Genomic DNA, 11,595 nt, shown 5'->3' with positions numbered 1-11,595 from the left:
AACCCTGCATAACAAAACCTGTATAACTAATACCTGCATAAAATGTCTACTGCATCTCGGATTCGAGCAACATAGATCACCTGATGTAAGAATTAACACATGCATACAGGAAGAGGAGTAAAAATTTCATGTTTGGTTTGAGATATTAGCTAATCCCACCATTTGTACTAAAAACGGTGCGATTACCAATCGCATAGGATATCCTTGCTTATCTCATTCCGTATACCAAACGACCCCGAAGGGGATAAACAACTAGATCATAAACAATCAATCTCAGAAAGATAATAAGAAGCACAGCATAGAAGTACCTAAAGCTCTTATTTAGTCAGCTTAAATTAAACTTCAACAGATTCAACTACACCATTACCCTAAAATGTTATCTACACTGAAGGAAATTGTTTAATGACAACTTATAAAGTACTATAAATTGAGAGATGACATGATTAGAACCCTGTCCTTTATCATGCCTTCCAGGTCTTTTGACAACATTTACTGATACATCTGAACCATCGGTTCGCTTTCACTTTTTCCGCAGCAAGGTGGCTACTTGACTACATCTGCAGCTCTCGATGAAGCCGTTTGAAGAGGGACCTTGTATTTGAGGCCCTGGAAGAAATGATTAGCCAGAAGTTAGTATATAGTAATTTTGAATATGAAGAAATAGTTGACTAAAGACATACGACAACTACAACAAACCCAGTGTAGTCCCAAAAGACGATCTGCGATGCAACAACAACATATCCAGTGTAGAGTGTACGCAGAAAATCAAAGTAGTTATGAAGAAGGAAATATGCAGTGAAGAAAACATGTCATTAGTAAGGAAAAGCAGTAAAGCGCATTCAGAAAAAAGAACTAGATAGTTTGAAGAATTTGAACTAGGTACCCATACTTATTCCACATCCATTTGACGTTGCACGTCAGGTCACATGAAGGATCTGATGTTACATAGTAACACAGAGCTCCGAGCCTCTTAGTCATTGAAACACAATCTTCCATACTGTTCAGCTGGATCTCTCAATCCAACATGTCAATACCTTCTCTGAACTACAAACACACTTACACGCTGCTGTTGTGTCCTTATCATTGCCTAATTTAAGAGTCTACAGATGCCAAACATAGTCTACCATTTGCAAAGTCGAGGAAGAAAGAAAGACATAGCAGAAGGATCCACAATCAATTAGAGCTATAGGGTCCTCTTAAAGGCTAGTGCTATAGCAATTTAAATAACATAAACATGATCTTGCCTTGGAACTTCTCGATTAGAAACCAGGGGGGTTTATGATAAAATGTTTCATACTTTTAAAACTATGAACTTTGCCAAATGAGATGTCATTTGGTTAAGCCAGGAACACTTTATCCTTGAGAAAAACACTTCCCAAGGTGACTTGTAAGATGTGAAGTTTCAGCCTTCAAAAGATAAGAGATCTTGTAGGCCAAGTTGCATAGACTATTCAAAAGTACTTCCCGCTGTGTGTCGGATCCTCCAAAATCTATGCACTTATTGAGGATCCGATACGGGTGCAGCAACAATTTTGGAGGGTCAAAGCAACTAGTGAAATAGAAATGTAACCAACAAAAATGCACTTAGCTATCATAGTAATCTTAAAATCAACAACTTCATCGAGCATTGTTAAAGATCGAGTACATATCCGTAACACACACGTACTTTCTAGGACATGCATGCTGTTATAAACAGTTTATGATTTCAGTCAAGCAAAGATAATTCTTATATTCAACCTCATGACTAGAAGAAGTAAAAATCTAACAGAAAAGAATAGTACCTCTGTCACAAATCTTTTCAGGTAAAGGCTGAAAGGTCCGCCGGTGCATCAATCCAAATGCTCTCAAAAGGATCTTGTTCTCCCCAATCGTAACACTGCTTTCGCGGGTAGTATCTGTTTTTATCGAGAGAATAGGATATGCAGCGCCTTCCATAAAAACGAACCTTAGAGAAATAAATACTATTTCTCATCACACCAAGAATGTCTGTCCTTGCTTGGGATGAAAGGAAACTAGCAAAAAGAGTCAAACCACCTAAAGTTTGCATCTCCACCCAAATTTTATTAATTTGGTCCAACTTATATACCACGGGGTTTGCAGTAGAGCAAGTATATATCACATAGATATCTCCATCGTGCTCTGCCATGAATTTTCCTTTCCACCAATTTTTGACGAAAAAGTTCTCGGGGCATCTCGGAGGTGGAACCACACGAACAAGCCAAGTATGTTCTTCTGGATCATAGACTCCCAACCAGCCAGTAAGACTCAGACAATAAAAGAGACCATTGCAGAAAACTAACTTATTCCAAATGCTGCTAACAAATGGCAAACGGTTTTGGTAATTGGCAGTTGTCCATTCAGTTGCTCCTGGTTTACATGTGCTAATTGCAACCAAAGTGGGGCTGACATGCTTAACTGTGAAAACAATACAGTCAGGGGATGTTGGGGCTGCCGAAAAAGCAACTATCTGGTATGTTAATTCTAGTCCTGGCAAATTGATCACCTCCTTCGTATAAGGATTGAAGAAGAACACACGCAAAGTTCTGGGCTTGTATAGCAGCAACCAGCCATCCTTTGCATAACAAAGCCTTGAGCCACGTAACTCTGGTAACTCAACAGAATAAGTTTGCCTCACTGAAGGGTCATAGAATTCAACCAAGTCACCGAATTTCGGGAAAAACATAAGCCAAGGTGGTTTATTCGCAACTCTTACAGAAATGGCAGCAGCAAGCCATTGCTTGCAAACAGCAGAAGCAAGGATATTTTCCTTCAAGTTTAACCGGCTGAGAATCTGTTCTAGAATATCAACCGGCACACAAAACAATGAGTTTTGCTCATCAGATTCTTCACGCTCCTCACTTGAAGCAGCACCATTATTTGGAGCTGTCACAGCCAATCTAGAAATATAAAAGTCATCTTTAGTTTCAAAATGGATAGTGAAATAAAAAAGTAAAAACAGATACCGAACCCTTAAAGTAAAGGTTATCCACAAAATATAAAGTACACATTACCTCCACTTATACTCTCGCCCCAACAACAACAACATACCCAGTGTGACTCCACTTGTAATCCCACAAGTGGGATCTAGAGAGGGTAACGTGTATGTAGACCTTACCCCTACCTTGGGAGGCAAAGAGGCTGTTTCCGATAGAAAATCGGCTCAAGGAAAGCATATCAAAACAGATTGAAAAAGAAATAATGGAAGTGAAGAAATTATGGAATACTATAGAAAGTATGACGAAGCATTATGAAAAACAAAGAAACAATAACTACAAAAGGAAGAAGAGGGAAACAAAAATAGAATCCAAATGTGTCACCGCGTGTAAACACACCAGATGAGGCATTTCACTTAAGAGCCTTAGCAAAATAATATACACAATTATAAAAAATAGCTACAGTTGGCTTTCCGCATTAAAATCCAAAACATTCTTCTTTTAGTGCAACTCCTCACACGCAAATGACGACACGAAAGACGACAAATCCTAAACAGATACGTACCAGTGAACTAATTTCGCTTTTGAGTAACTTCTCACACGCAACAAACAACATCAAAGACGACAAAGACATACCCTTAATCAGGTTACATGTTACTTCCAGCATTAAAATCCAACACATTCAGCTTTTTTTCTCGCACGCAAACGACAACATCAAAGGCGACACCGTTACTGGTGGCTTCACGCACCGAATCCAAAAAATACTGTTTTTAAGTAACTTCTCGCACGCAACAGACAACATCAAAGACGACAAAGACATATATCCTTAATCAGGTTACACGTGACTTCCAGCATTAAAATCAAAACATTCTGCTTTTTTTTTTCTCACACGCGAAGGACAACATCAAGGACGACAAACATATCCCCAATCAGGTAATTACAAGTGACTTTCAGCATTAAAATCAAAACAGTCTGCTTTTTTTTCTCCCGCGCAAAGGGAAACCTCAAAAGACGACAAGAAGATATCCTCAATTAGGTAATTACAAGCGACCTACAGCATTAAAATAAAAACATTTCTACTTTTTTTTTCTCCCGCGCTAAGGGAAACATCAAAGACAACAAAATCCTTAACTAGTTACAGGTAGCTTTCATCAATGACACCGAAACATACTGCTTTTAGAGTAACTTCTAACACACAACGGACAACATCAAAGCCGACATATCCTATATCATCCAACAAATTCAACATACATTAAGCTGATTAACTGTCAGAACAACACCGAAACACTTGACTATATGTATAAACAGTTATGTTCCCGCTATGAAAACAGAACCGTTATAAACTGTTTCGATCAGAGTAAGAATAACTCTTAAGACCAACAAATCATTACACAAGTCCCCAATAGCAACATTTATTCAGCTATACAAGTCATCAATCATCATCATCAACATCACATATGCCCATTCCCTAACATTAAAAAAGTCACAGATATCTTATGCAAAAAGTGAACATTTTAAGTACAACAGATTGAATTGAAGTATAAAATGGTTAACATATAAACATCCATAAATTCCCAGATAAACAGATCAAGTGATATACATAAAACCCCTAATTTGGGCATCCACCAAAATTGTCAAAATTCACCTCAAACACAACAAAACCCAAAAAAAACCATCACATAAATTAAATCCACTCATTTCATTTCAACTCAATTTCTCTTCCGCCTCTTTTAAAACTTTGGGTGTGGGGTTTGGGGTGGGTGGGGGTGTTTGTGAATTCTTTAAAACTCAATCACTTGTAAAAAGACCACACCTTTCAACTCAAACAGTGAAATCAAAGCTGGATCCACACAACAAAAAACATCAAACATAAACAAAATCAAAAACCCATATAGAATTCATTAAAATTCAAGTCTTTACACTCAAATTAAACTCAAAACACCCAAAAAAAACTTGAAAACACACATAAAGATTCATAAAGTTTCAATCTTTAGAGGACTTACGACTTCATTTTTCTTCTTTTTCTTCCAGCCATGGCTGCAAGAACTCAGCTTTGGGCGTTTCTATCTAAGTTAAAGCAAAGCAGTATATGTTTTTTTTTTTCAGTGTGCGAAGACAGAAAGGAGAAAAATAAGGCAAAAGAGGATTTATATATAAAGTTAGAGAAAATGGCAACTGGCAACTGGCAAAGACTGTTGTCAACTGATATCAGTACGTGAGAGTTACCACCACACGTGTAGTTTCAAAGGGTATCTTCTTCTCTCATTTTTTTAATCGAAAAAAATCATGATTCGACCTCATCATCTCGACTTCTGTGAGAACTACAAGACGTTACTGACAGTCGAGCATCAAAGACCGATCATAGTTTCTTGTTTGATATGATTTAGAAAAGAGTTCAACCGTAAAGGTTTATGAATTTATGAAATGAACTTAAGTTAACGTAAAATAAATGAATTAAAAAATTACTATTTATAGATATTTTGGGGATACAAATCCAATGTATGAACAAAAAAGGTGCCTTTTCTTATTTATTTTGGAATAGTTTACGTTCAAAACTCGAACAACGTTTGTTGTTAAGTAATTATAAGTATATCTCTCCAAAAAAACTGACCTTATCATCTCGATTCTCGTGAAAACTACAAGATGAATGCGACAGCTGAGCATCAAAGACCGATCATAATATCTTGCTGGATATAATTCAGAGGAGAATTCAAGTGCGGAAGTTTATGAGTTTGTAAAATGAGCTTAAGTTGACGTAAAGTGATAAATGAATATGAAATTAATTGTTTATAGATATTCCGTAGATACAAATTCATTAATCCAATGTATGAACAAATTGTTTTTCTTTTAAATAATTAAGTTTAAAACACAAAAAAATAAAAATTATGCAATCACAATAGTTAATTATTAGGTACTACTTATATGTAGATCTCTCAAAAAGACGGACTTCGTCATCTAGATCTTGTTGAATTATGAGATCACCTTGGGTCGGCTTTGATACTCGAGAGTCGAGTATCAAAGACCGACCATATAACTTTATTTATAATTTTAATTTCAAGCTAACATAAAATTAATGTTCATACGGGAAAGTTGACTCCTGGGTCAGCAACCTGGGGGTTGCTCCGAGAAATCCTTTCTTTCTTGTTCACTCGGGGGGGGGGGGGGGGGGGGTGCGGACACACCTGCGCGGATTACAGGTGACAGTTACAAGAATGGCGGTAAAGTTAACAGTACCCGACCGACCATATAACCTTATTTATAATTTTAATTTTAAGCTAACATAAAATAATAATTGAATTTTTTAAATCAACTATTAAGTAGTAACTAGGTCTAAATAATAATTATTACTAATAAATTTCATTAAACTGTGAAATTTTACTCTCCTCAAATTATCTCCTATAATAGATAAACATAACTTGATAATATAAAAGATAATTGTAATTAACTGCTTTTTACAATATTATTATTATTATTATTATTATTATTATTATTATTATTATTATTATTATTGTTATTGTTGTTGTTGTGTTTAGAGTGATTTTAACACTGAGCTAATTAGGACATTGTCACATAAGAAAAAAGGATTATTGTGCTTTGTCATAATTAATAATTATGTTGTTTCTGATTATTCACTAATTAGATTCAGTGTACATGACCACCTTTTTTAGAAAATTCTTAAATGGAATCTAAAATGGATTAATTAAAAGTTTTCTATAAGTGGATTATTACATTACTGATTTTTAAAAAATTAATATCATTCTTTTTTTTATATATAAAAAAAAAGTAGTAGTAATAGTTAACCTTAAATTCATTTTACTTTGGATTCTAAAATTAGTCATTCATTTTATAATTAACTTAGTTAAACCTAACAGTGGTTGGTTCATTTTAGGATAAAAGTTTTGAAAATGGATTTAGTGTACATATAATTTTTTTCCCCAAAATGGAATATATGTTGTTATCTAATACTTCGTACATTGTTGATTTGAAATAGAACGATTAATATGGGCTAGCTTATCCCGTTCGAGTTAACTTATACATGTTTTGATATTTTTTGAGTCAGGTCGAGTTAGCCCATTTTTTATGAATGATGTGGGTCATAAAATAGTTAGCTCAACCCACAAGTACGTGGGCTACGGACTTACCGGGTCAGTTTACTTTTTTTATAATTATTAAATTAAATTATAAATTATAATTTAAAAAATATTATTATAAATATTAACAAAACAATATTAAGTTAATTACTACTTGTTAATCAAATTTGTCTTTATAATATTTATGAAGTTTTTTTTCAAGTAAAAGTATAAATATCTAAATAGATATATTAACCTAATTGTTTTGACTTTGGACTCTCTTTAATTTTAAATTTTGACATTATATTATACATTTTGATTAATTTTTATTCGCCAACAGGCTGACCCTATCAATATTTCTCAAGCCCCACAAATCAGCAGACTTATTCAGGTCGGGCTAAAAAGCTCTTTTCTTAAATGTACTCCAAAAATCTTAGTTCAACCTTATTAATCTCGAAATAGGCCAAGTCAACCAACCGGACCTAACCCATATTGACGGCTCTAAAATAATAGTAATACTCTTTATAATTAAATTAATAAAATCAGTTGGCTTTTAAAAAATTAATTAATGATTCTCTTTGTTAGGAAATTCTCAAATTGGAAACTAAATTGGATTTTGTGTACTTACAAGTTTGCCAACTTAATGCTATCTAACGTTTGCTGTTTATTTGGATAAAATTTTGATATTAAATGGTTGAGTTTAAACTAATAGGACTCATTTTACTTAAAATAAATTGTACTTGTTGGATTTTATATAAAAAAAAAATTACGATTTTAAAAAATATTTATATTTATTCTTCGTTATACTTTTTAAATGAATTGACTCTCCTTGTTAGCCTAATGTTTAAATATGAGTTTTTGTCGCCAAATGTACGTGCAAAAATATAGAGGTAAAATTGGTCCGTTTTCAAGTATAAAGATGCATCTTCTCTCTTTCGTATAATTTTCTTTATTTTTTCGTCTTCGAATTTGTACGTGGTAATTTATATTTATTGTTTCGTCGTGAGTTTGACATTTCAGAATCACAAATAAGAATTTAGAATTTTTCAAAGTATTTGGTGTATGTAAAAAAGGCCCACAATTAAGGGCCTAAAATACATCCATGGGCTGAACTTGATGTTAGCCCATATTACATCAATGTAAAGAGATCCATTTGACTACTTCTTGCTCAATAAAGCCCATTAAGGGATTTCATCATTTAATACATTAATATCAGTGTGGTCACTATCCACTAGTTAGTGAATATGATAGTTTTTTTTTTATTAAATTAAACTCCAAGAATCTTTGGGACCAATTTATGTGACAGATAAAATTATAATACTGGTGATTTGGTTGGTAGCAATCCAAGTATATATAGGACATGGTATTCTTCGTGATGATATTTTCATTGTTTCAGTTTATGTGAAATAATTTGACGAAGAAAGAAATAACGATTTTTTTTAGTGTCCAAGAGATATACGCGAGTGTTAAAAACATGTGTTATTGGTTCTTGAGCAGAACCATTTGATAGCTTTCTACATAGATAAATGATACTCCCTCTGTTCCATTTTATGTGGCACCATTGGTCAATATTTCAAAAAGAAAAGTCATAATTTCTTATATGGTAAATATTTAAATGTACAATTCCTCTTTTACCCTTATTGGTCCCACTTAAGTATTCGAATATATTTTATGAGTGGAGAGAAAAGTGAGTTTACTTTTTTTGAAGAACAATTTGATAAACATTTCAAAGTCTTCATTTTTTCTTAAATTTCATGCGGGGCCAAATGTTGTCACATTAAATGAAACGGAGGAAATTAAATAAGCAATTATTAACATTGAATTGTTGGTATTTTTATGTGGGGGTGGAGTGGGGGGGGGGTGTTCTATTTGAAAGATAATAGACCACTTGGCCCAACCATTCCCATACCAACCAAGGAGTTGTCACTATCTAACCCAAAGACAAAGTAAGTTTTTTTTTGTGTGCTAAAAAAGCAAAAAAAGTCAGAGCATGCTTGACATCTTATTAAATTCCTTAAAACAACAAACATCAATCTGCACATTGAAAAAGACTAATTTGATTGTTTTGAGTCATGTTTCATTGACTACATTCACAAACATAACCAAATGCCACAACATTCTTTTAACGGTTACGTCAGCTTATGTTCACCTCGATTAATTTTATAAAGTATATGTTATTATCTCCCGATAACTATGTTCCCTAAGAGTTTGGACAATCAACACTTTTGTTCAAAGAGAGTAACAATTTGTGTAAAATTGATCAAAATACATGATCGTATCGAGTACTTCCAAAGTAATCGTTTCACGAACGAATCCAAGCAACATATCTATACTTACTAATTAGATAGAATGATCACACAATATATTCATTCTCATTTCAAATTACAAACTTTGAAATCAAACAGACAATGTTATGCAACAAACATAGTTCAAATGATTACTACAAAATCGAAAAACAAGCAAAATAAACAAACATAAAAAATGGTTAACTTACATAGTTAACAACAAATTGGACACTGAATCAAACCATTCTCATTGCAGTCTCCACATTTCACAGTACTCTTTCCATCCTTGGCCAACAATTTTCTACTCCCATTGCAGTCCATACACATCACGAACCGGATCCCCGCGCAGCCATCACACGTGGCAGCTGCCCTCGGGATCCCGTCGAGTAAAATTCCCAATTTACCCTCCTCTTCCAACTTCAACATTTCATCAGCTCCACCAATTAACCTCCCTTTTACAAACACTAAAGGAACTTTCACCTCTTTTGTCCCCATTAGTCCTCTTAGTTCTTCCTTATACCCCGAATCCATCGATATATCACGTTCAATCACACGAACATCATTCGATTCGAGTATAGCCCTAGCAGTATTACAATCCTCAAATGTCTTTCTAATACCCCTCAATGTAGTTGTATAGATTACAACTGCATTTTCACCTTCTGGTGGGCATTTTTTCTCAAATAACTCAAGCATTGTCTCTGCTTCTTGTGAATGCCTAGCTTTTCGAGAAATTGGCGTAGCAGACACCATTTTCTTGATCTGTTCTTCTTCTGCAGACATCTCTTTCTCGAAAGCTTCCACGAGCTGTGGATCAAACAACGGACTTAAACTCCTTCTCCTCCGCGAAACCAAAACAGAATCTACCTTCAAACTATCACATTTCACCTCATTCGGACTCCCCTTCTTCGAAAAATTCAATCTTGGTGGCATTTTCCATGGACTCTGCATCAATTTACAATCCTTCAACACATTTTTGGGGCTGAAATCAACCAAATTAGTTTCATTACCCCTTCCTCGATTCTCCTTTCCACTCAATTTCTTGAATTTACGCGGAGAGCTCATTTGATTCAAGAACTTCAAAGGACTACGAGCATCAATATCGCCAAATCCACGAAGAAAAACCCGAGATTTTGGACTAATCTTGGAATTTTTTACAACAACTTCTTCATCAAGATCTTCCATTAACTCCCAAGTATTAATAACTTCATGAGATTCTTCATGGGGTGGTGATTTCTTGATCTCTTTAACACATTCCTTAATCGATAAAGGCGGGTTTCGCACAAAGTTTGAATCTTTTTCAAGATTCAACACACCATAAGTACTTGAAGTTAAAGAAACAACATGGTCAGGGTAATCATCACCATTTTTTCTCAAATTTTTTTTGTTGAAGAGTTTTGATGGTACACAACCCATTGATTTGGGGGGGTGGGGGTGAATTTTTCAGACAAGAATTTGCATTTTTTGTTGAGTTTTTGAAGAAGATGAAAGTGGGAAAGTTTTAGTTTAAGGAAAATAATAATAAAAAACATCAACGGTTATGACTGTCCTTATAACGGGCCCAAACGGTCGAAAATTTCGAATGAAAACATGTTGGGGTAAATTTTTTGTAACAAGTCCTTCAATTTTGCCTAATATTCATTAAAAACACCACTTTCATATTTCTCGGGAAAAAAAAAGTTATTGAACTATCAGAAATATAATTATGTTACCGTTAATAATTAGGGGATGAAAATGTTATTATCGTGAGTCGAGACATGATTTTATGAGATTGGTATGGTCTTTAAAAACACCACTTTCATATTTTTCGAGAAAAAAAAATACGCAAATATGTTATTGATCTATTAGAAATATGATTATGTTACCGTTAATAATCGGAGGGTGAAAATGTTATTTCTAAAAAAAAATATATTCTATCAGAAATTTAATTATGTTACCGTTAATAATCAGGGGATGAAAACGTTATTATCGTGAGTCGTGATGTGTATTTATGAGATTGGTGTGATCTTTGATAACACCACTTGCATATTTCTCGGGGGGAAAAAACATGCAAATATATTATTAATTTATTAGAAATATGATTATGTTACCATTAATAATCGAAGGATGAAAATGTTATTATGGAAACCTTTGAGATTTGGCGATATTGATGCTCGTAGCACTAGCCCGTTGAAATTCTTGAATCAGATAAGCTCACCGCAAAAATTCAAGAAATTGGGTGAGGAGGAGGATAAAGGAGGAAAGATTAACAAAGGTGATGAAGCTGATTTGTTGGTGAATGAATGTTATCATTAGATTTCGTTTGACTAA

At 34.1% G+C, this 11,595-nt stretch overlaps 2 protein-coding genes across 2 annotated transcripts; both read right to left on the bottom strand.

The window, feature by feature from the left end:
* Positions 1-299: 299 nt before the first annotated feature.
* LOC101253522 (F-box/kelch-repeat protein At1g57790-like) lies at positions 300-5,276 on the bottom strand. Its single transcript, XM_004246463.5, has 3 exons — positions 4,937-5,276; positions 1,782-2,897; positions 300-606 (listed from the first exon to the last, which is right to left on the bottom strand). The coding sequence occupies exons 1-2, from the start codon at positions 4,966-4,968 to the stop codon at positions 1,799-1,801; spliced, it is 1,131 nt and encodes a 376-aa protein (XP_004246511.1). The 5' UTR covers positions 4,969-5,276; the 3' UTR covers positions 300-606; positions 1,782-1,798.
* A 4,067-nt stretch (positions 5,277-9,343) lies between these two features.
* Positions 9,344-10,809, bottom strand: LOC101253821 (uncharacterized). Its single transcript, XM_004246464.5, has one exon. The coding sequence runs from the start codon at positions 10,699-10,701 to the stop codon at positions 9,502-9,504; it is 1,200 nt and encodes a 399-aa protein (XP_004246512.1). The 5' UTR covers positions 10,702-10,809; the 3' UTR covers positions 9,344-9,501.
* Positions 10,810-11,595: the final 786 nt, after the last annotated feature.

The sequence above is a fragment of the Solanum lycopersicum genome, chromosome 9 (assembly GCF_036512215.1).
Source record: "Solanum lycopersicum chromosome 9, SLM_r2.1".
NCBI classification, from domain to species: Eukaryota; Viridiplantae; Streptophyta; class Magnoliopsida; order Solanales; family Solanaceae; genus Solanum; species Solanum lycopersicum.
The sequence above is the reverse complement of the archived record's forward strand: the minus strand, read 5'-3'. Positions and strand labels throughout refer to the sequence as shown.